Here is a 25,750-nt window from a genome sequence, read left to right as displayed (position 1 = left end):
TGCATGTGAGACATCTTGATAGAGCAAGGCCACAGTCTGCTGGTGGTCAGGTTCACTTATGGTGAGCTGGTCCCATAAGCACATTTCAGTTACATGGCTGGGCTTGGCCACTGAAATGAAAACTGTCACATTCCACTGAAACCAGTTATTAGTAAATGCAGTTATTAAATTGTTATTACTAGGTCCAATTCTCAAATCCCATTACTATTACTAAGTGCTGTTGACAGGCTATGTTCTGACCTCAGAACAGCTGATAGATTTACAGGTACAAAACATTTTTTGTCTTTAGTTGATCAGTCAATCTTCGTTATTCCTGTATCTGAATGTGCAAATTTGCCTATTCAGTAAAATTTATTTGTAACCCCAAAGTCAATACTCACAGAGCCTTTGCAGTCATTCACAGACATGAGCCAAGATGCAAAAAATGTGAGTCACCCCATGAGCACGTTTCCTGCTGAGGTGGAGCAAGGTGATGGTCTGACTTCTTGTTTCAGCTCCACTCAGAGATGGACAGAGGTTGGAGATGGTAGGGAGTGCGATATAGAGCAAGAATCTTCAGCTCTGGGGCCAGTCGGAGTGGGTGTGAGTCCCAGCGCTGGCATCTGTTAGCGAGGTGACCTCAGACACGTCACTAGGCACTTCTGAACTTTGTTTTCTCTTTTTTTAAAATAAAGAAAATGGAGTCTACTAGGATGAATTGCTTTAGGGTTGAAGATTAGAATTTATAGCTATGTGAAATATGTGTATGTATATTTGTGTGTGTGTGCACGCATGTACACATGCACACATGAATGTATGTGTGTGTATGCCTATACCCACATATATACAGGTACATATACATATATACACGTTCATGTGTATGTATACATACACACACGCATTTCCCTCAGAGCAGTGGATCTGCATTCCCTAATTCGCAGTGACTTTATAGAACATAACTATGATGAATAACAACCATCAATTGTATAGCATTGGCCAAGCTCCATGCAGCTCTGGTGGTAAACGTGCAGTCAATCCAGATCAGCTGAGACTTACCTATGCCTGCTCTATGTAAGGGACTTTCACCTAGATTTTATGATAGATGTAAAGATATTAAAAAAAATAACAACACAAAATCCTTGCTCCTAAATAAGAAATCAGTAGGGGGAATTGGTTCTGCAATAAAAACAAAGGTAGAAAATATATAGGTAATAATTTTTAAAAAGACACATCAAAAGCTATGTAAAGTTAGAAGTTGGAAACATCCTCCTGGGTCCCACCTCCTTGTACTTCGTATGTATTTATTGAACACATGTCACATTCCAACCTACAGTAGAGCCATTTTTTATGTAACTTATTTCTTTGCAATATTGTAGTTATTTGGGAGCAGTGACTAGATTGTACCTGTCTTTAAATCCTCATAACATTTAGTGCAACAGCATATACATTGTAGATACCAAATACATGTTTGTTGAGTGAACAAAAGGTTAGTTGGATGTGTCCACCCACTGTGATTATTTAATGTCCCAGAGATTTCTCTCTACTCTCTCCAGCATCATCTTTGATCTGGGTCACTCAGGAACAAACTAGTTGATGGACCAACTGTTATGATGAATTAATGCAAGGAGATAATATATTCCCATTTATGATGTCCTTATAAGTGTTATTTATTATTAATTTATTTATCTCAGTGGGGAGGTACATGCTTTAACCCAAAGGGAGAAAAAACGGGGGAATTTGTGAGCTAGTATCTCCACCTGCTGCAAAGTCAGGAAGCTAGTCCTGTGTGGATTTCTAGGCTCACCTACTTGTCTGAACTGCTGAATAAGGCTTTTCTGACCTCATCATTTTAATGGATATATTATAAATTATTTCAAACATACAGAAAAATACAGATAATTTCATAACTAATATGTGTGTGTGTGTATTACCCAACACTATCAACTCTTAGATTTGTGAAACTTGTTGTAGTTAATTAATTATGATATTTTAAGGTTTCATCACAGATTATCATTCTTAGTTCCAATTAATCAATTAATAACATTAATTACTTGCTAGAACTAATTTCATACCCTTTCCTCCTTATCCATGGATAACAAATATTCTGTTATTACATATTTATGCATCTGAATAATATGCAGTTTTGTTTTGCATATTTTAAGCTTTACTTAAATGGCATTTTACTGTACCTAATCTTCTGCAGTTTGTTTGCTTTGCTCAAAAATTTTGAGATTTATCTATGGCAATATATTTAGGTCTAAGTTCTTTATTTTCACTGAAGTATAGGATTTTAATTTGTGAATATATCATAATTCATTTATCAATATCTATTAATGGACATTTATGCAATTATGAACTTAGGCTTTTTTTGATTACCTATTATTATTTTAACATGATCTTGCTTAAATACATATGAACACCCAATCACTGCATTCAGTGTAACAAGGTAAAAAAGGTAACAAAATAAAATCTAAAGTTCCAATAAGAACAGAGTAGGCCATTTAAAATTTCTCTGTTTTTATGAAATTGTCAGAGTATTTACCTATATTCTATTTTCTGAAGGAACATAAAACACTTTGACAATTCAATTTTAAATGCACTAGGATCAAGTTTTTAAAATGTGTTAATTGTGAAGTGAGAGACTGTATGGTGTGTAGTGATCAAGAGGCTGGCCTTTAAATTAGATGCCAGTGGGCTCCTGGATCTGCTATTGATTCGCTGAGAGACCTGGGCCACGGTACTTAACCTCTTTTAAGTCTCAGTTCCTTGTGAGTAAAAAGGCGATAACTGTTGAACCCAGTTTATAGGGTTGTTGTAAATGAGGTGTAAATTCATAAAAGCTAAGGGTTTGGCAAATACTAAGGAAACACCAATAGACAGAAAAAGAAAAGCCCTGCCAACAAATTTAAGAGTCTTTATATTTAGGATATATATATAATTCTCCCTATATATAAATTTTCAGCTATTTAAAGAAGCCATAGTTTTACATTAGACTTGGGCAACTGTTGTTATTATAATAGTGACTTCTAAAAAATATTTGGGGTTGATACTGTAGTTCTCCATACAGGGACACCCATGTATAATGGGGTATTTTTGTAACCTCAAAAAGCTAAACATTATTAGAATTTGAAAATTTACTGTGGTGTGCAGAATTCTAATCCTCCACAAGTTATGTTAAAGTAGCACGTCCGTGGGAAACAGCAACCCTTTTATTTTTAACACAGTTAAAGATTTGTGAGTACAAAAATGAATGTTATTTTGTTAGTAACCAAACAAGTACTTTTTATTATTGATGAGATACCAAGTATGTAAAAAAGAATTTTTGGAAACCACTGTGCTTGATAATTAGGCTGAATAAAATATGATGATAGAGACTTTTAAGGCCTTATCACAAGTTCTCTATTTTAGGTGTCAAAATTGTGCTTTTTAACACCAAAAGGTGACTAGGAAAGACTCAGCCATGCTGTGACCCACCACAATTCTGCGCAAGAATGAACATAATATGCTCTTAACAGGAATTGATTTATGTAGCTAAATCTTCAATATATGCTAGCGTTCTGGGACAGAAATGGGATGGGTCTAAGCCTGTCTTTTGTATGTTAATATGCTTTCACAGCAAAGGTATGCAAATTAACACAGACTGGAGTATTCTCGAGGAAGACATTTATCTCATTGCCTTCTGTGGTGAATTGTGCGGAGCTAAAGGAACCCCAGGCTTGAACCAAATCTCCTGCTGCCCTATATAGTTTTCACAATCTCTTTTTCAATAGCACAAAGTCAGGACAGCCTCACTGCTAGACCAGCACTTCTTCAGGAATCTTCCCATAGTATGACAGGATAGAACCATCTGTAATACAAATCAACACTATTATTTTCAAACTAAGCACTTTAAAAGGTTGCTTGAACAAGAAAAGACAAATTTGCCAAGTTGTGTGCTATTTTGCAGTTCATGTAAGATTACACTCTGAATTGCACTGCACTGAGTGTTTCATTTTTTCTGATGCATCTTAAGTTGAACTGGGTAAACAGCATTAGATATTTGATTAGTATTAATATGCAAGATGCTATGATTAGGTATGATTGTTCTTTTAAACTACCACACTTTTTTTTTGTAGTGTTCCTTTGATCTCTAACAGATAGTGAAAACATTTGTAATTTAAAGTATATTGACTTTGATTCAGACATTAATTTTCCTGTTGCAAATTTACTGATACCTAAAATATATAGCTAGATGGTAAAAAAAAAAAAAAAAAGTCTGCAAAAATGGTGCCAAGTTGTCTCTTTTCAAATTGTGTCTGAAGCCATTTTGTCTTTTAAGTTCTTGAATCTTAATTTATGATGAGGGACCTGTAGCCAGTGATTTTTTGCATACTTTGGAGAAACAGCAAGGAGATTGACCTTATAAGGTAGTTGCATTTAAATGATCATAGTTGAACTAGTACTGGGTTTCTTATCCTGACATTAGCTTTGTTTTTTCTGTATAGCATGGGATTAGGGACCACCTTTTTATTTGTTTGTTTGTGTGATATATAATATATATATATGAGAGAGAGAGAGTCATTCTTACAGTTTTTTTTTACATTCCACTAAATCCCTACCAATATTTAAAAAAAAAGATTTTCTGCTCTTGAATTCTAATTTTTAGTATGTTTGGTGATTAATAGTGTGGTTCCTTGAAGTGACTGAAGACCTTCAATAAAGGGAAAATTTCACATATAGCCTTCAGTTTTTAAGAAAACCATGTTGTAAAATGCTTCTGAAACTCTGTATTTTGACAAGGCTGGCTTCCACTTTGAATGTGTATAAAGTCAGGAGGCAAGTGTCTCACTCTTCTAATAATCAGTTATTTCACTTGTCATCTCACATCAAACCATGATTTTCCTGTGGTAGTACTTAATTCACCTGACTCCAGCCGCTATGAATGTATTTCTGTAGCTGGTAAAACATCTAGTTATCACTCTTGTCTATTTAGCTTGTTCATACTAATGATTTATTTTCATTTTTTTCTAGGATATAGACCTGAAGCTAACTGGATTTGATTTATAAGAGGGAAATGTACAGTCAATGGCCACTCTCGTCACATTGCTACTGTGGAAAACAGAATGATCAATAGGATATGGTCTGATAAATAGTGATGACTGAAGATACTACTTCAATACGTGTGAAATCAATGGGAGATACTGGCTGCATGAAGAGCTTTCTGAGCTTTTCTTGACAAGCTCACCTTTAAGAAATCGGAGGTGTGTTCTACCATTAGACAATCTGTCTCAAGTGGATACAAATACCTTCGCCTCACTGTAACCAGACAACTACACAACTAATGTGGGACCATGGCACTGCCCAGATGCACGTGGTCAACTTATACGTGGAGAGCAGTAATGGCGTGCTTGGTCCACAGGGGATTGGGTGCCTCATTGACCCTCTGTTTGCTGGGCTGTTTGCTTCAGGCTGCCCATGTGCTCTCACAGAAATTGGATGATGCAGACCCTCTGGTGACTACCAACTTCGGCAAGATAAGAGGGGTTAAGAAAGAACTCAATAATGAAATTTTGGGTCCTGTTATTCAGTTTCTTGGGGTTCCATATGCAGCCCCGCCAACAGGGGAACATCGTTTTCAGCCTCCAGAACCACCATCTCCCTGGTCAGATGTCAGGAATGCTACTCAGTTTGCACCTGTGTGTCCCCAGAATATCATTGATGGCAGATTGCCAGAAGTCATGCTTCCTGTGTGGTTTACTAATAACTTGGATGTGGTTTCATCATACGTACAAGACCAGAGTGAAGATTGCCTGTATTTAAACATATATGTCCCAACTGAGGATGGTGAGTTTACTGAAGGAAAAACAGGGAGATATATTTTCCTTTTCTATTCTAAGTTCTAACAATATTAATTCATGTGTACTGGTAGCATGCATGGCTTTTCCTGTTGGCATGTAGACATATTTTACATGCGTGCATGCCGCTCTTTTTGTTTATGTGTGTTGGTGTATCTGTTCATATTTTTTTTCCTGTGCCTACTCGTTTTCTTTCCTCTGCAGCACGTGTATTCAGGTAGAAATGGGTTCCTAGTTTCCATTTCCTACCGAATGACTTCTGAGAAGGTGCATCAGCATTTCTCCATTGCATGTGCAGGCTCAACGAATTGGGGATCCTCCGCCCTCGGTAAACGCAGGAGCGTATCGAGTTAGATAGCGGTGTTGCATGTTCCGGCGGTCTGTGATGGAGCGCCATGTTATTTTCTAGTCTTCTATTCATTTTTCAGTAAAAAGAATATCCAAGGAATGTGCCAGAAAACCCGGCAAGAAAATATGTAGAAAAGGAGGTATGTATAAAAGTGGAAACAAAAAATGGGGGAAACAGCTTGCAGAGGAAGAACAAGATATTCTCCCTGAGGATGATTTGCTGACACTGGGAAGTGAATGGTTAGGCGATACTTGGAATTAATGACGTCCGTCAAAGAGCAGAAAGATGGTCAAGGAGAGCGCTAGCTGAGTAGAAGACATTGACAGAGCTCCTTGGTGGTGCCTTGTGTGCTGGTGCTGGTAGCATTGGCACGAGCTGACGCTCTGCTTTGAGTTTGTGTGTAGAGGAAGAGATACTTAGGCCATTTCTGTTGCCTGCAGGGGACCCAAAGATGCTGCCTTCCCCAGTGGTCAACTTTGATCTCTGAACCCTTTTCTACAGAGAATAGATTCCTATTTCTCTTAAAATTGATCAGTTCAGTCACAAGCCTAGTTTTGTTTGTTTGTTTGTTTCTCCTTAGTTTCTTATGAACACCCTATGAACTTTCTCATGTAAGGGTAAATTTGCCGTAACTATTGGGCAGTTACCATTATTAAGGAACGGTATTCTATTTTCCCAGGCAGTCTTTCCATTTTCAGTCACTCTTTCAGAAGAAAATGAGATTTTGCAGCTTTTTATACTAAATATTTACAGTCTTAAAATTGCCTTAACATTTTTATATTTATGTTAAACAATTTAAAACATAGGGAAGAACATGATTCAGAAGCTACAATTAAATCAACCTTCAAATCATCCTCTAGCCAGATTGAGCAAATGTAGACACTGACAGCTGCAAGCTTGCATCTGAATGTAGTTTGTCCACAATCCATTTTTATATAACATCCAGTAAATCACTCATAGGAGAGTATGATTTTCTATGGCAGTAAATTATCTAAGTGTTATTTTGACCTTATTATAACTTTGTAGAATTTTCAATCTTCATACAGAAGTCATATTAATATTCTAGTGCTGTACATTCTATCTCTTTGTGCACTTCTAATCTCCTGGCTGGACCAAGTCAGATTTCATTACAACATCCTTGTGGGGTGGGAAGTGTCTCAACTGTTCTGTTTTACTACGATTGCTTTATGTGGAAGAAGCTTCATGAAACTGAATCCTCAATTGCGAATCAGCAGTATTTGCCTTAAATTGAGTTTTAATTTGTTTTATTTTTGTTCTTGTCTCTTTGGCCATGCTAATAGAATGGGATTCAGCCTTTATTTTATTATTGATGTCATCATTCAGGTTAAAAGAATAGCATGCTTTAGAAGGTGGATGTGGAGGCAATAAGAAGGATACTTTAAATAACTAAAACAAAGTCTCTTATTTTTTTCCCAAATGAGACTAACTGCAGTAATTTACATGCTTTCAACTAATGTACACTACTGCAGTGGTTATTATTATGCAGCTTATCAAGCATGTGTAATTAGCTAAGTGACTTTCGCCTCCTATCATAAAGATGTTGATTCACAAAGTCATAAATAAAGATACTATTGAAGAATGCATAACTAGAGCATAATACATGAAAATATGTACAATCAAAAAAAAAAAACCCGATAAGGACATCAAAAGGTAAGCTAGTATGTGAGGAAGTGACCTTTCTTCTCCTACAACTTCAGAGGGAAATGGATTCATTAGAAGATTCTTTTGCATTGTTCTTTGGATTGCTGGTTCCATCTGCTGGTTCCATTGGCAAAGAAGCATGTAGGCTGTGCCTTTGGCAAACTTTGAACTAGTTTATAATTAGCCTGAGGACAAGATCTATAGATGCCTATGTCAGTCTGTGTGGTTTACAGTCCAGATCTATTGTGTTTTTATATCAAGAATTCTAAAGAATTGTTTTACTTTGGTTTTTTGGTATTTAATATATCCCACTATCATTAAATAAGTTCTGCTTTTTTATTAGCTGTTTGTATATTGTCCTAAAATCTAAATAACACAGAATTTAAATGTAATTGTCTATATAAATAGTCTTTTTTTTTTTTTTAAAGAAACAAAAGTAAAGTTAGAGCTTGACTTTTAAGCAGAAGAGAAGAAAAATTTCCTGACTTTCAGCTTTTTTTGCTGTCATGAAGGGTCCATTCTGGTCACTTCAAGAAATTATATTATCCTGGTTCAAAAAGTATTAGTTATTTCACATTTATGCATGCACTAATATATATTGCATGTGGACTACGAGTTCTTAAACAGAATCCTGGAAGTGTATGAATGATGATTTACGAGCTATAGGAATAGTTGTGCTGCATTTTATCTAGGTGCTAATACAATTCTGGCTCATTATTTATCTCACTGCTTTGGTTGTACGTGGTCATCTGCAGAGGCAGATGGACACCCATCCTTGTACCAAGTACCCTATAATCTGTATTCACTCAAAACTATTTCTTAATTGCCTGTTGTAAGTCATGCACTATTCAAGGGGGTCAATAATGAATGGAACAAAGATCTCTCTTCCCATAGAACTTACATTCAAGTAAATTTACAAAGAAAAAAGTGTTTTCTGTACTTCAGTGTGTATAAAAGGATGAAAATCTCCCTCCTCCAAGTGTCACCTTGCTGTAATTTTTTAAATAGAGCTTTTATAATATTTTCCTGTGTAATAGAAGAAAAAAACATAGTTTTACCAACAGGCTGCCTCTCGTTTAAAACAGGTCCCAGTTGCACTTTTTAATCTATCTTTTTATATTTCCCATGATAGTTTTCACCATATGTTAATTACTCTCTAGATATTTCTTCAGGGTTTTATCCTTGCAAAATTGAAAGAAAGGACGAGTGTTTAAAATGAGAAGAGCGTCAACACTCAGCCAAACAGGCAGATAACACGTGGCAGAAACCGGAATTTGGATGTAGAGGACTGACGTGATTTATCACCAGAACTTTGTGACGGGAGAAGATTACTATCCTTATTTTCAGATATGAAAGGAGGTTCTGAGAGTCAGGTGTTCTGACCCAGTTTCTACTGCTAGGAAGTGGTAGAGTCAGGTTTGGCCCTAGTTCCTGCTTATATTAGATGCATTTCTATTATGTTAAAGTACCTCCTGTAGATGATTTCTATAGTAGAGTCTTGTATTTCTCCACCCTCTCACCCTCCCCTTCTTCCTGCCTGCTTTCTGCACATTCATAGTGCAGTTCATAGAATACATAGTGAATTCTTTTTATTCTATCAGTTGACTCTATTTTAGACAGGCTTAATGGTCACCCTAATTGAATTAGGTCAAGCCAGTGTTAGCAGCTGATTTCTAGAAAGCATGCTTAGTACCCATTTTACTGAATACTTTTCAATAATACACGTTTTCTTAGTCCAGGCCAAGATCCTGACATATTCCTCCTGTTGTTAGGAGTAGCTTTAATTTGCTTATATTTCATTTTGCTTCTCCAGTTTGCTCACTTGTGAGAGTTGCCAACCAACAGTAAAGAGGTCAAATGTTAGGCAGTAAACACAGAAAGGAGGAACGAGGGAACCCGGAGAATCCCCAACATAGATTGCCTTACAGACACCCTAGAGTGGTTTAGCTTTGTATTTCTCCAGCACTTCGATTGTATTATTTGTACAGCTCTTCCAAGATGAACACAGAATTAATTTTCATTTCTGTTGCAGTTGACTCATTTGTTTTTACTTACCCCAATTTTTATTTATAGATAATTAGATGTCTCCAGTACAATTCTTGACTCCTTGAGAATTTTACTCCTGATTTTCATAAATATTTTATTTTATTTTACATGCTCTGTTTGGTAATCTTTACCTGAGATAATGCTGAATTTAGTCAAGAGCTTTTTCCACAAATTTAGGGTTTATTTGGTGATTTGTTGAACATAGAGACTGACTTTTTCCTCATTAAATATATATATAAAAATGACTCCTATCACTGTCAATGTATTTAAGATTTTACAAGGGGATTATATTTGTATTACAGAATGTTCTTTCTTCATTATTATACAGTTCTATCTACTTTATTCATGTAGCAAATGTTCATTGAGTCCTTACTCTGTGTTGATTACATTATTGCTCTTGGCCCCTGAGATGTATCAGTGAAAACAAAAACAAAAATAAAAAATCCTTGCCCTCCTGGAGCTTATATCCTAGTGTGTGGAAACAATATACACAATAAACAACTAAATGTAAAAGGGTAGAAGAAAATGAGAAATAAGTAGTAAGTGCTGGTATGGAGTGTGAAGGTAATTTTAAATAAGATAGTATAGTCTTCTTTTGAGCAAAGACCTGAAGGGAATGAAATGGGTATCTGGGGAAAGAACACAGCAAAGAGCCAGTGCAAAGGCATTAAGGTGAGTCTTCAGTCCTGTGAATTTAAGGAACAGCTAGGAGTATAGTAAATCTGGAAAGGGGAGAGAGAGAGAGAGGAAATGAGGTTTAGAAAGATCTGACGTTATATTAAAGAGATCATTCTGACTGATGTATCGAGAGTAGATTGCAGGAGAGTATGGAGAAACCATGAGAGCTAAGAAGAGGCTGTTGTAGTTTAAACAAGACGTCAGCCTGTTCCAGGCTCAGACCAGAGTCGTTACCATGGAAGTGGTGGAGCCTTGATACATTACGAAGATGGCATTTCTTGATCATTTGGTATGGGTTGTGGAAGAAAATGAGCATTCAGAGATGATTCCTAGATTTTGGTCTGAATACCTAGAAGGATAGATTTGCCATCAATTAAGGTAGAAAAAAGAAACGCAGAATAGTTTAGAGAGAGGCACAATAGAAAGATGACGTTTAATTTTGGACATGCTAAATTTGAGGTGACTCTTACACATCCAACTGTAGACATCAGGGAACTAGTTTGACATTCAAAAGAGAGGTGTAAATGGAGATTTAAATTTGGGAGTCATTGTGATGTATGTAAGGTAAACTTTTAAAGTCGTGAGGCTGAGTGAGAATAGAGAAAAGAGGACACCAAAGATTAATCCATGAAACGTTCCATCATTGAGAGGTCTCAGAGAGGAGAAGGGAAGGCTTTGGAGACAGAAAGTGTTATGTGTGAGATGGGAGGTAAACCAAGGTATTTTTGTTGTCTTAGAAGCTAAATAAAGAAAATACATCAAAGTAAACAACAGTGATCAACTCTACCGAATGAACTTTTTGTGAGATGGTGAGGGTCTGACACACTGGAGTGGGTCTAAGAGAATGGAAGAAGATTTGGAGTCAGTAAGCACAAATAATTATTTTAAGGGGTTTTGCTATAAAAAGGAACAGAAAAAAAAATGGAAGCTTAAGGACAATAGAGGTTGTTTTGTTGCTGTAGATTAAGATGGAAAACAGAGAAATGTTTGTATATAGTAGGAGGGGAACAGTTGGTGAAAAATACAGAAGAAAGATGGTAGACTGCTAGAATAATATCCTTAGAGAACGATGGGCTGTAGCAAACGATTGGAGGTTTTGGATGAAAAAGAGCATTGGTAGATAATTTAAATTAGCACGTAGCTAGCAGAGTGCATGAGCAGGAGTACATGGGTCGAGGGAGCAGTGTGATTGTACTCTCATCTGATTGTTTCTATTTTAGTTGCTTGCTGTGTGACACTAAGGGAAATGGAGACAGAATTAACATTGGTGAGCTCTTAATATGTTCTAGACATCTAGCCTTGCTAATTTTTTTAATATCACAACAATCCTATGAGATTCTTATTCCCACTTTACAAATGCAGAAATGGAGAACCAAAGAGGTTAAGTATCTTGTTCGAAGATACGTAATTTGTTAGTGGCCAACTGTATTTCCTTTAAGGAGACTATTTTAGAACAGAGGGAATAAAACAACACAACAACAACAACAACAACAACAACAATCCTGTTTATGTGGGATCCCAAATCAGACAGAAACATGAAATTGGTAGCCAATTTGGTAGTAGAAAAATCACTACATTCTGGAATAATTAGAACATCTGATTCATTTGGGGTTTGAAGATGAATGGAAACTAGATTAAACCAGAGATTTGGCTTCGTATTTGAATTACTATCCTTGGACAGATGTGGTTAAGTCTTCTAAAAGCTTAACAGTTTAGGTTGGAACTCTGAAATGAAGTAGATCTAGAAGGGTTGTAAAGTTTTAAAAGGACAACATCAATTGTTCCATTGTTTACTGACAGGCAGAGAGAGTCTCCTGAAGCCGATGATTAGAAGACCATTATAGTTGTCCTGCCCAGTTTTTCCAGAGAATAAATACTTTTTTGTCTTATAGAAACTGAGGTTGAAGTTGAAAACATAAGACACATGCCGCCAGCAAAAAGAGCTATGACACAAAATAAATCCTTTATAGAAAATGCTCTCCTTTCTTCTCTGCATTTTTAATGTATTGTTTTCACATGTAGAACATACTGCTAGCTTAATAATTATGATGTAATCTTTAATTAACTTCTACATTCCTTCCCATGACAGGTTTTGTTGATAATCTTTTGGCCTTTAATATTCCTCCTCTTCCTTCTCCCCAGCTCCCCCCACCCCCCCCCCCCCATGGCGCTGCATGCTAAAGTAGTTTAGAAAATAACCAACTTCAAAAATCACACCAGCACATAAATTTGTTAGTAACAATCACATCATCTCATTCAGGATTTGATCATCTTACATTCTGGACTAGATATAGAAGCATAATTTCTAACCGTAAGTCCTCACATGGTCCTTTGTAAGTGGACAGAGCACGTGATGTAGCACTCCCTGTGTTAGAGTCCTAGGGCTGCTGTGACAAATTGCCACAAACTGTGTGGCTTTCAACAGCAGGGGTTCATCCTCTTCATAGTTCTCGGAGTTGACAAGCCCAACGCTGAGGAGTTGGCAGGGTTGGTTCCTTCTGGAGGCTCTGGGGGAGAATCTTCCTACCTCTTTCCTAGGTTCTGCTGGTTGCCAGAAGTTGTTGGCATACTTTGGCTTGTATTTGGCTTTGTGTTATGCCAGTCTCTACTTCAGCTGTCGCATGGCTTTCTTCCCTGTGTGTCTCCCACTGTCTCTGTGTCTTCACATGGCCTTCTTATAAGGACACCAGTCGTAAGATTTATGACCCACCCAATCAAGTATGACCTCATCTTAATTACACTTGCTAAGCCCCTATTTCCAAATAAGGTCACTGCTTTGCTAGGGTTGCTGTAAAAAAGTACCACAAAGTGCATGACTAAAACAGCAGAAGACTTTGGTCTCACGATTTTAAAGGCTGGAAGTCTGCGATCAAGGCGTTGGCATGGTTGGTTCTTTCTAAGGGCTGTGTGGAAGATTCGGTCTCTCTCCTTGTCTATAGATGGCTGTCGTCTCCCTGTGTCTCTTCACGTGACATTCTCCCTTTCTCTATTGAGGCATGATTGACATATAACATCATATTGGTTTCAGGTGTACATCATTATGATTATTTATTTATATTGTGAAATGATCAGCACAATAAGTCTAGTTAACATCCATCCCCATACAGAGTTACAAACTTTTTTTTCTTCTGATGAGAACTTTTAAGTTTTACTCTTAGCAACTTTCGAATATGCAATACAGTATTATTAACTATCATTGCCATGCCGTACATTACATCCCCATGACTTATTTATTTTATAACTGGAAGTTTGTACCTTATGATCCTCATTCACCCATTTAGCTCACCACTCACCCCCAGCCTCTGGCAACCACCAGTCTCTTCTGTCTATCTATGAGCTTGTTTTTTTTGTTTGTTTGTTTAATTTTTGAATTCCACATTTAGAAGTGTATACAGTGTAACAGTATAAATACATACTGTATTTGTATTTCTCTGACTTATTTCACTTAGAATATTGCCCTCAGGGTCCATCTATGTTGTCTCACGTGGCAAGATTTCATTCTTTTTTATGGCTTAATAGTATTCTATTATGTGTCCTTTATCCATTTATCCATCAATGGACACTTAGGTTGTTTCCATATCTTGGCTGTTTTAAATAATACTGCAGTGGATATGTGGGTACATGTATCTTTTGGAATTAGTGTTTTTGTTTTCATCAGATAAATCCCAGAAATGGAATTGCCTGATCATATGGTAGTTCTGTATTTTAATTTTTTGAGGAACTTCCACATTCTTTTCCATTGTCGCTGCACCAATTTATATTTCCACCAACATGGCACAAGGGTTCCCTTTTCTCCACCATCCTTGCCAACACTTGTTAGTTGTTGTATTTTGGATAACAGCCGTCCTGAGAGGTGTGAGGTGATAGCTCACTGTGGTTTTGATTTGCGTTTCCCTGATGGTTAGTGATGTTGAGCATGTCTTTATACACCTGTTGGCTGTCCGTATGTCTTCTTTAGAGAAATGTCTATTCAGATCCTCTGCCTGTTTTTTTATTAGAGTTTTGTGGGTTTTTTGTTTTTTCCGCTATTGAATTGTTAAATTATCCCTTTTGATAAGGACATCAGTCCTATTGGGTTAGGGCCCACCCTCAGGACCTCCTCTTAACTGAATACATCTGTGAAGACCTGATTTCTGAAGAAGGTCACATTGTGGGGTGATCAGGGCTAAGACGTCAGCATGTGAATTTTGGGATAACACAGTTTAACCTATGAGATCACATTTTGATGTTCCAGTTGGACGTGAATTCTTGAGGGACACCAAGCACTCTTTCATTTTTTTCATTCAAAATGAATCCCCAGAAAAATCTCGAAATGGTACTGTCATTATAGCCATTTCATAGGTTGAAAAAGTATTGCTTGTTTGGGTTAAATAACTTACCCGAGGTCACAAGGCTGCTACTTACGGGTGCTGAGGCTCCTTTTCAAATCGAAACTCAAACTTCATTTGCTATCCAACCCCTCCAATAGACATGGATTCTCTCTTCTCTACTCAGAAGTCTCTTTAATTTGTTTTTAAGTATTTTTCTAACAAGAGAGTGAACTATGCACTAGTTAGATACTTTTAAATATCTAAGTGTTTGACTTTGTGTAGACAAAATGATTCAGAATTTTTTTAACTTTCCCTGAATTTTAAACATTTTATCCAGATGGTTGCTTATATGCAAACATGGTTTTAGTTAAAATTAAGGTCCTACCAACTTAAAGCTGTAGTTGCATTGATTTTCAGTAGTGGTTTTTTTTTTTTTTTGTCATATTTAGGCAATTGGACAAAGTTTTTTTTTTTTTTAATTGAGTTATAGTCAGTTTATAATGTTGTGTGAATTTGCAGTGTAGGGCACAATTTTTCAGTTATTCATGAACATACGTATATTCATTGTCACATTCTTTTTCGCTGTGAGCTACCACAATGGACAAAGTTTTTTTTTAAAATAATTTCAAATTTAAGACCTATTTCTTTGTTTACTTTAATCCTATTTATCTGGTATCTATGTAATGATAGCATTAGAGAAATTTAATTATAGCCCATAATTTTCATTTAAGCATAAAAATGTTGCAAAAATTGGTTTTAAACAATGACAAAAAGGAATCTTCATAAGATGGCCTGGGGTCGTTGCAACCCGAGTTATAATTTTTAAAAGTAGAGAATTTGATTAATCGACAGCAGTCTTAGTTTTCTGCTTCTTGTTTCAGAGATGAAGGAAGAAGTCTTCACTCTTTCCTTCATCTCTTTCCTTTAAGGCAAAGACCCTTGGAGCTGTTACACCAAAAAGAAAATGACATATTGTCTCCTAGTTAGGAGGATGATGCAAAAACACCCGCCCCCCTTCTCTTTGGCTCATTTTCTGTTTCCCCAAAAAGTTTCAGGGCTCTACTTTAGAATCTTCCTTCCAGGTCCCTCAAAGTGGAAGCAGAAGGAGGAAGAGAGAGGACAGAGAGAAGTGTTCATAGCACAGGGAGGACACAGGACAGATCCAAGTCTTCTAAGTAGATATGAAGCCTTTGTCAACATAGCTGCTACCAGGAAAGAAAGAGGGGGCCCTGGGTAGAACTGTTAAGAACATATATTCTTCTTCTGATTGGATTCCTAGACCTCTCAGGAATAGATCTGTCTCCGTGAAGGGCTCTCTGGAAAGAGGAATGCCTTTGACCAGTGATACCTCTCCACTCCTGCTAAGTTCCCACTCACCATCTTCCTCAAGCTCACCATCTTTCCAGGTGGGGAGCAGGTCAGGCTTCCATTTGCAGCTCCCAGCTTTGATCAGAGAGGGATTGATATGTCCCTTTGGCACAGCAATTTGCAAGCCAGGCAGATCCTGAGGACGCAAAACTGCCTGTGAGCAATGCCACTGAGTAACCTGCCAGTGCCTCTCTTGACCCAGACCCAGGGCCCCGCCGTCGCACCCTTCCCCGCTCCCACACATCCACGCCCCCGGCAGAACCTGGCTTTCATTCCTCACACACATTGGGACAGACGACCTACAGTGCCAAGATTCTTATTTTAAAAAAGGGGGGGAGGTTCTATTCCCTAAAAAAAATTGTAAGTCACTTATTTAGGGAATTTATTTCAATGAGAACTGAAATATCTATAAATTTTGATTCTGAAGAGAAAATCATTTTTCCTGTAATGACCATTTAAAATATTTTGTATTCCAACTCACTCTGAAAGGCCATGAATGAGGGTTTTTTGTTTTTGTTTTTGTTTCCTGTTTTTATTTATGAGAAATCTTTGGCCACCTGTGCAGTTTAGCAAAGGGCTTTTTGAAGGAAACACACACACACACACACACACACACACACACATAAAACCTTGTAAAATATTTACTGGGGCCTCAGATTGTCATTAGTAGAATCTTTGAATATCAGCGCAGCACTCCTCTGTAGCTAGCTATCTGTCTGTCTGTCTCGCTATCTCTATGTTTATTCATTTATTATTCTTTTTGGTATTGATGTTGCCTTACTCTGTTTTGTGTCCTGCATCCAGAAGGCACTGATTCAGATTTCCTTCATGACTGTTCCCTCTCTGCCTGCCTGAGCCCACTGTGGACAAAGCACTCATGTCCAGGAGGCTTAGCTGGGCAGAGCGTATCTGCCCTCGGGGAGCTTACACTGCAAGTAATAAGAAACAGGACATTTTTGCTGATGACCATGTCAATATGACCAAGTAAATGTTAGGCGGATTTGTATCAAAATCTCATAACAAAATGAGGAAGCGGCTGTTTCTGTGGGAAAAAAGAAAAAAAAAAGGTAATGATGCTGGTATTTGGCATTGTGTACCCTATAATAAAACATTTAATTAAATCTTTAAGTGTGTACAGAGCACAAAATATGCACATCAGAATAAAATGCATCAGGCATAACCAAAACTATAATTATGTCAGCCATGTTGTGAGCCCACCTTTGTTGCTCTGCCAAGAAGCAGGGGTTTAAAACTTTCTATCCATCTGTTTGAAAAAAGGAAGCAGCCTATGCTGTACCTGTACAAATCTCTGTAAAGCTTGGGGATGCTTTGGCTACTGATACAACAGCTGCTGTGTTACTGGGCTGCAGGCTGTCTCTTCTGGAGGTAAACTAGCAGCTGCCGCTCCGTGGTTCTTTCCACACTTCTGTTGAGTGTCTGCGAGGCCCTGGAGATGCAGAGATAAATGGGCATTAAAGAGCCATCTTCAAAGCGTTCCCTATCTCGTGGGGGTGGCATATACAGAAGGAGAAAATAACAAGATAGTAAGCACCCTCAGAAAGGGGTCACAGGGCGTCATGGGGACACACAGGAGAAGCATCTGTGGTTTAGAGATGTCTAGTGATGGAAGCTTGTCCCTGATGTGAGCACCCAGGGGTAAGTTTAGTCCCTCGATGCCTTCAAAGGCTGGTGTTGTCTGTGGGACCATTTTACTGAGTAACTCCAGATTTAAATATTTCTGAGTGCTTATTTCAGATGTTTGTTTGCCTGTTTATTTATGTGTGTGGATGTGTACGTATGTCTGTATGTCTCCACTTTCTTTGTGCAGAAGACAGTTGTCTTCTGTTGCTGCTCTCACTTTGCCAGGGTTTAGAAACACTACCTGCTTCCTTCTAAGGTACTGGATCTGGTCTGTCATGGGTTGGAAAACTGAGCAGTCACACACACACACACACACACACACACACACACACACACACACACACAAACTTTTGTGAAATAAAAACAAATAAGCTTGAAATGAGTGTTTCCACTCTGAGTAATCGATAGCAACTTAAATATATAGACTTTGTTCAAAAATTTTTTTCTGTTCTATGTTCTAAATAACTGAGGGTATTGAAGAGGTAGCTTCCAGATAAGTGAGGTATTTACTAATTGTGAAGCTGTAGGAGCCAACCCTGTCCTCATGAGGTGACCCCTCAGGGATGTGTGCAGGCATCACTTACTCCTGATATCAGAACGTGACAGATATTGTCCCTCCACCTCAGTGCACCCCTTGCCTCCCTCCTCCTCCACTTCCCTCACCTTAATCTAGAACCCTCATCCTTTTTGTCTAACTACTACCATAGCCTTATAACAGGTCTTTCTATTTCCACTCCTGATCCTGCCTTCCATTTTATGCATAGCGGCCAGTGTGATCTTTAAAGTCTGAAATCAGATTACATCACCCCTTTCTAATCCCCTTAGGGATTTCCTGTTGCTTTTAGAATAAATGTAGGACTCCTGACCACAATAAATGAGATCATACATGATGACTCCTGCCCACCTTTGTAGTCTTCTTCCATGTATGTCCCCCTTGCTCTCTAGATTCTAGCCTTGCTGATCTCCTTTTGGTTACTGGCACAGCCAATCTCTATCCTACCTCAGGACCTTTGCACTTGCTGTTTCTTCTTTGTTGAATGTACAATGTCTATCTCTTTTCCTGTCCAAGTCTTACATAATTCAAGTCTTAGGAAAATTCCACCTTGTCAGAGTACCTTTGCTGAATACACTGTTGAGAAAACCTCACCTCACCCTTTTTCTCCAGTTATTCTTTTATATTCTCTTGGTTATTTCCTTCATTACATTTTTTATCTCTATATGAAATTATCTTGTTCATTTATGTTCTTACATATATACTCTCTGTCTGCCTCAGAGGAACATTTCTTTTCTTCACTGCTATGTTCTCAGTACTCACAAGGGAGTCAATAAATATTCATTGAGAACATAAACAGCCTTAAAAAACAATGTACTTTGTTAGAGAGAGCCTTCATCCCCCACCATCTGCATTTATTTGAGTAATACTACACCTGCTATCATTCCTCACCAGGCAGAGCAAGTAAGAATATATTCTTTTCCTCTCTGCTATGCAATCACTACTTGTTTATGGCTCCCCAAATGAGGAAAATTTCAAAGCCAACACCAGAGTCCTTAACTAAGAAATAACAGTGTTCAGTGGCTCAGTGTCTGACAGATATAACCTGGACTCTGTTGCGGGGGCCCTCGGGCCCGAGTGGCTGCCAGCAGCCGAGGCTCTTGGCTCTCTGCCTGTGCATGTTACTGCCAGCCTTATTGCTTCTGCACTGAATTTATATTTTAATACAGGACGCCAACAACGCATTTGTGTAATAGGAGCACGGAGAATGATTTTCCTTTTCCAGGCCAGAAGCTTCATTTTCCCTTCCCACCTTCTAATTTAATTTTCTTTTCCTCTAACCCAACCCCAATTTCCCTCCTGTGGCAAATATATCTTCTCTTGTAATTACTTTACTTTCTTTGTCCTTGCTCTGCCATCTACCTCTGTGATAGGACTTTTCACCGCCGTATTGAGGCATTTCATTTGGGGTTGCTGAAGAGGCAGAGCCTGTGTACTAGATGATCCAAGAAAAAGTCTAACTGGATTTGTTGTAAGGGATGTTCCATACAGTATGGAATAGCTCCTCCAGTGACCTGTGCCGGAGATCCCCTTCCTGACGATTTAACCATCATCCGTTCGTATCACCGTCAATATGTGCATGCATCCAGAGGGTTATTTTACTCTCTTCTTCTTTTATTAGATGTTGGCAGCTACTGGCTTTCCTAGGAAAAGCCAGACATTGCTTAAAAAATGGAGCAAACCAGAGAATGAAACCTCCTTGTGTATACAGCACCATAGGCAGAGTTTAGGGAACATGTTTTGTGCCCAATAAATGATTGATACATGAAGGATTATTTTGAGCTTGACAGATAATGGGCAGCTTAGATTCCTGAGATAAATGAAGAGGCTAGTGGCTTTTCTAGTGGATGGTGGAGGCTGGATCTTGGACAGCACCACATATTAGAACACGGGAGACCTAGAATCTTCTGTCCAGTTGAGAGAGACAAAACTGGCAGTAACCTAGACTAAATCTGTGTCTCAGAACATACTGCACAGCTGATAGGAAGAGGGTGTTAGATTTCTGGCAGGGCTGGCTTCATAGGAGGGTGTTCTGTGCAGCCAAACTGATCCCTGTACTCAGAATGCCTTCACACTTAGTTGAATGCTCTACTGTTGCTATCTTGAAATTCATAATAATTTTTGAACAGGGGGTTCTGCATTTTCATTTGGCATTGGGCCTCACAAATTATGCAGCCAGTCCTGCTTCCTGGCTTTGCTGGCATTTCCCCATGCTGCATACCCAGAGATGCTCTTATAATTCTGAGAGATAGTAGAACAGAAACCCTCTGTGCATGGTGGAAAGTTTGATTAAGACTCTCAACTCAGACACTGTGAACACTTGTGTTTGTACCCTTATAGTTCTCTTCACATCTAAGGGGAACAATGAAAAAGGGACATGTTGTAATTTGGGGAAATAAAAGGTCTGTTTTTCACTTATTCCTATTTTTATGCATCTGTTCATTCTTTCGTGAAGCACTTACTGTGTCTAATATGTCCTAGGGAGTATACTAGAAAGTGAGGATAAAAACAACTAGATATGGTGTTTGCCCATAAGGGGCAAGAGAGCAAGGGATAGTAAAAAATAATTATTATAATAGCTACCACTCATACAGTGCCTGTTATGGACCAGCCATTGTTTTAAGGGTTTTATGTATTAACTTAATTCTCATGAAAGCCCTGTGGAATTGTGACTATTAGTATCCCCACTTTACTGATGAGAAATGTGAAGCCCAGATAGGGTCCATAAACTGTATGAGATTTCACAGCTAGAGAGTAGGAGAGCCGTCATTCAAAACCAAGCAGCTTAACCCCTTTGTGCCCCTAGCCACGAAGTGTAACAAATGGTAGGGGTGCTGTGAGGGAAGTAAATAAAGGCTATGGATGGAAGGGTGCTGCCCAGAGGAGGTCATGGCCAGTTTTCTCTCAGATGGGAGCTGGTGAGAAAAGGATTTATCATAATCATCTTGCTTGAAATGGACTGTGAAGCATGAGGAAGTGGTCCATCCACTGAGGAAGAGGGTCTCCTGGGATGAGGTGCAGGGGGGCTAGTCTGGGTAGAGAGCAGCACGGAATCAGAGTGTGCTCTGAGAGGTAAGTCTTGCTAAGGCAGCTCCCAGATCTTTGTGACTAAGGACCTTGGAGGTTTTATCTAGATAATGACAAGTCATTAAATGTTGTAAGCAAAGGCTTGACATGATCAGATGAGCACTTTGGAATACTTTCTCTGACAACAATGTGCATGACAGAATCCATGAATGAAAAACCACAGTAGAGATGAGTAGAGGGTTATTGTAAAGATGTGTCAGTGAATATGAGGGCCTTACCAAAGGCAGTATCTAGTGGGTAGAAAGGAGGAAATGAAGGATAAAGGGTGTTTATTGGCAGCTTGGTAGGATTGGGGGGTTGCCTGGTGTTGAGAGGGCTGAGGAACGAGGAGCCCCGTGTGTCTCTGGGATGTCTCTCTGCCCAGTGCCTCCCTTCCTGACCAGTTACCCTTACTTCCGCTAACCAGCCTTCTCTAACACTGCGTCTCCAGCAGGACTCAGGGAGGGAGGACAGGATAGAGAGTGAGTTAGAAAAAAAATGAGGTTTGAGAAAAGGGAAAGTGTCAAAGGCAGAGGAGAAAGAGGAAAGGAGAAAAGGTTCCAGAAAACAAACAAAAGGACAGGCTAGACTATTAAACAAATTGTTAACCTCCCATATGCCAGATGTCAGGTAAACTCCTAAAAGTAATGCCATATACGTAACTGAGTCATCTTTGCCAAATAGAACTCAGGGAGAGAAAAGTATGTCAGAACAAGACAGAGGGAGATGACAGGGAAGTGTGGCAACCAGAAAAAAGGACTTCTAAGTCTGTAACCTACCCTTGCTTGGGGCAAGCTCGAAAATGCTAAGAAAGACATGCGTAGACAGCAAATCGCAAACTGTCAGCTGGAAAGAGAGTAAAATCATTTAGTTAAAAGTGCCATATGACATCATTTATATGAAGAATCTGAAAAATAATCCCATGAATAATAAGGACACAAATGAACTACTTATTATTTTGATTTCTTGAATATATGTAAGCACATTTGACTGTCCTTTATGATTGGATTACCACATTCTGTTGATTCTTATTTTGTAGTTGGCTTTGTTCCTTTGACAACTTTGTAAGTTTAAAAAAAGCTAAAGATCTAATCTGTTCTTAGAAGCAATAATCAGTACATATATGAAAACTAACAAAATGTGCAGTATACTGTATATATATATTTACATGCAATATAATGTGTATGTGCAGTCAAACTGTAATAATTCTACATAATAAAACTGAAAAAAATTTTTTAAATGTAAGTTGCTAAAAAGAACATACAGGTACATAATTTGTATAGATTTGTATTAATGACTAGGCAAATGAACATAAATTTTCAGAACACTAATAACTCAGAAAATACAGGTTGATTGAATCCAGCATGTATTTTTGGAGCATTCACTCTGTGGTGTGCCTCATGCTAGGTGTTGGAGGATGAATCTAGTATGTACAAATTAATAACACACAGACGTACATGTTATACATGCTGTACTTGAGTGCTTAAAATCTAGTATGAAAGTAAATTATAAACGATCAGGTACATATACTGTAAGACTAAAGAGGTCATTAGGGGAAAGAAATGTTATAGATCCTTATAAGAACACAAGAATTCATCAAGTTGGTTGTGAATGAGAAATGTTCCCTAAAAAAGGTAATATTCTGGACCAGCTTGGAAGGATGCGTAGGCTCTCAGCAGGCAGAGGTATAGGATGTTTGTCCAGCAAAGGGAAAGACATAGCAGTTGACAAAGAATAGGGACAGGAGTGTTCAGTTATTTAGATTGCAGAAAATACTGAATTTTGTGATGAAATGTCAATGTCAGTTGTGAAATATTAGAAGGCCTAGAAGGCTAAGATGTGTGATTTAACTATCCACTAGTGTACATGAATGACCTTTTGGGCAAGGGATTGTGATAACAAGTGTGGTTTTAGAAGAACGTGGATAAAGATGAGGAAGTTTGGAGAATCGATTACAACACAGGAAAGGAGACAGATAGGTGATAATTGTTCTATGATACAAAGAAAAAGTTGCTGGCAGTGGAAGTAAAAAGATGATGGATCTGAGAGGTATTTCAAAGAAGAATTAGCAGAATGAGAAATTGATTGCAAAAATATGGGGCTGGACGGTGAGCAAGGCAGCACTGGAAATGTTAATAGCCAGCTGGAGACAGTATAGCCCTGAGGAAGGGGATGCTGTTAATAAGTCGTATTTCCAGGGAGAGGTGAGCTTGTGAAATTTTTAGCAGAATTGATCATGTGAATGAATTTGCCCTCCTTTTCTTTATTCTTATCAAAATAAAGGTACAAGAAAAGCTATTTATGCCATTATAACACATATTAAGCTATTATGTGTTCAAATAAAATATTAACCTCATCAAGGCAAGGTAAGCCTCTGAAAAAAATCCTGCATTCATTTTTTTACCAAAGAGGGGAAAAAAAGATGATGCATCTTCTGCACTAGAATTTCTCTATTATTGTCATTTGTGAGCTGGGTAGGTGTAGGTCTAGATTTCCAAAAAAATAATGAATAAGGTACATAATACCTTGCTCAGAAAAAGACCACCCACTGCCATAGCCTGTGTGAGTATAATTCACTGACAAGCCAAAACTGAGAAACATATACAAGGCCAGTTGCACCTTCTCAGCCTGTTTTTCCAGCTATTTACCTGTTCACATCAAGTGCTGTGTTTACTTGCGTGGAAGTGGAGTGGACCCAGAGAACCTGCAAGTAGCTTAGCGGCATGTCTTGCTGTGAGAAGCGCAGATGGGACCGCTGAGGTTTTCCCTGACACTCACTCACCTAGAGCATTAAAACCACATAAACCTCGGAGAAGGACGGAGAATACAGAAGGTGGGGCACGAAGTGGAAAATTATCGGAAGCAACGCCAGGAACATCCGGCAAGATCAGAGCACGGCAGAATGCCCAAATTGACCTGCTGGATGAAGAGAAACAGTCCCAGGAGAAAGAGACAAAGTAAAGAGTCAAACTTAGTTTGAGATTTTAGGAAAATAAAAGTTCACATTTGTCAAGTGATCATGCTGATCACTTTTAATAATATGATTCACATAAAAAAATCATTATTTGAGGGATTTCTGAAAAATAAAAAGAGAGGACAAATTTAGTAGCCAACCCAATTAGTGAACACAGCAAGTTGCTATCCTTCCTGCCCGATAACATATGCACACCTTAGGGGAGCTGCACACCGCCTTCCAGATCATTGAACAAATGACTTCTTCAGTGCACTAATTATACTGAAAGAGTTAAAAGAGCTTCTAAACGCATTCTACACCCAAGGGAATGTTTAGTCTCAGGGAAGCTCAGGGAAGTTGAATCAAGAAATAAATGATGGCTATTTCTGATGCCCAAATGCCAGCATCCTGTCCCATCACCAATTTACAGCAACGCATTTTGTTTATTCCTCACTGTCCACCTTGTTTGCCATGTCCGAGTTGGTGTCCTTCCACAAAAACCCCAGTGAAGGTTAAATAAATCTTATGCATTTTGTCCTTAAACCCCTCTGGCTTGGAAGTTAACAATATTGATTGAGTGTTGGCAGCAGGGGAGCCTATTGACTGTGTTGTCAAGGAGCTCAATCCAATGGGGGGAGGAAGTAAGGACAGGTATGTATATAATGTAAATGTAAGGGAGTGTGATCATCTTCACACAAGAAAAAGTGAGTCTTTGGAGGCTCAAAAGATAAGGGGAGGTGGGATCTAATTGTGAAGGTGTTTTAGATCAGGTTAGAGAGGGAACAATCAGAAAATGATGGGACTTAAGGTGACCTGCAATAATGCAGAGATTTGACAAGTTAATACGGAAGGTGAGAATGTATACCAGAAAGACAGAATGGCATGAGTGAGGGGAGGCATGGGGGTGGCAAAGAACAAGGACTGTGACCATGTCTGGCTGGAGTTGAGCTGGGAAGGAGGTAAGGAGTACCAGGAAGGAAAGATTGATTGGGACTTTTTGAAGGACTCTGAATGCCAGTGTGATGATGTTACATTTAATTTGGTAGGCAAAGGGGAGCCACCAGATGTTTGTGCACAAGAGAGTGACATGATTAAAACTGTTTTAAGAAGATTAATTTGGCAGTTCTCTTTGATTAGATTGATGTTGCAAGAGGCTAGAACTTGGGGGAAAAAACAGTTAATGGGCTTTTACAATCATATCATCAGTAATTTTAAAAATCTTACGAATATTGAAAACTTCCCTGCAGTCCCATTGATATCCATTTAAAAGTCTCCAAAGGATTATAAGGAGCATTATTAGCTTTTCTTCCC

The 25,750-nt window shown here is 38.4% G+C and overlaps 1 protein-coding gene across 8 annotated transcripts in view; it reads left to right on the top strand.

Moving 5' to 3' along the window:
* NLGN1 (neuroligin 1) overlaps positions 1 to 25,750 on the top strand; it is a 756,644-nt gene that overhangs the window by 151,429 nt on the left and 579,465 nt on the right. For 5 of the 8 annotated variants that reach the window (XM_032484180.1, XM_006175841.3, XM_006175840.3 and 2 more), the window contains exon 2: positions 4,990 to 5,802. In XM_032484180.1, coding sequence (XP_032340071.1) covers positions 5,310 to 5,802 — 493 coding nt within the window. In that variant the 5' untranslated portion in view covers positions 4,990 to 5,309. Of the gene's footprint in view, positions 1 to 4,989; positions 5,803 to 6,241; positions 6,302 to 25,750 lie in introns of all 8 variants that reach the window. The other 3 variants (XM_014551635.2, XM_014551633.2, XM_006175837.3) reach the window with 1 other exon arrangement.

The sequence above is a fragment of the Camelus ferus genome, chromosome 1 (assembly GCF_009834535.1).
Source record: "Camelus ferus isolate YT-003-E chromosome 1, BCGSAC_Cfer_1.0, whole genome shotgun sequence".
In the NCBI taxonomy this organism is placed as follows: Eukaryota; Metazoa; Chordata; class Mammalia; order Artiodactyla; family Camelidae; genus Camelus; species Camelus ferus.
The sequence above is the reverse complement of the archived record's forward strand: the minus strand, read 5'-3'. Positions and strand labels throughout refer to the sequence as shown.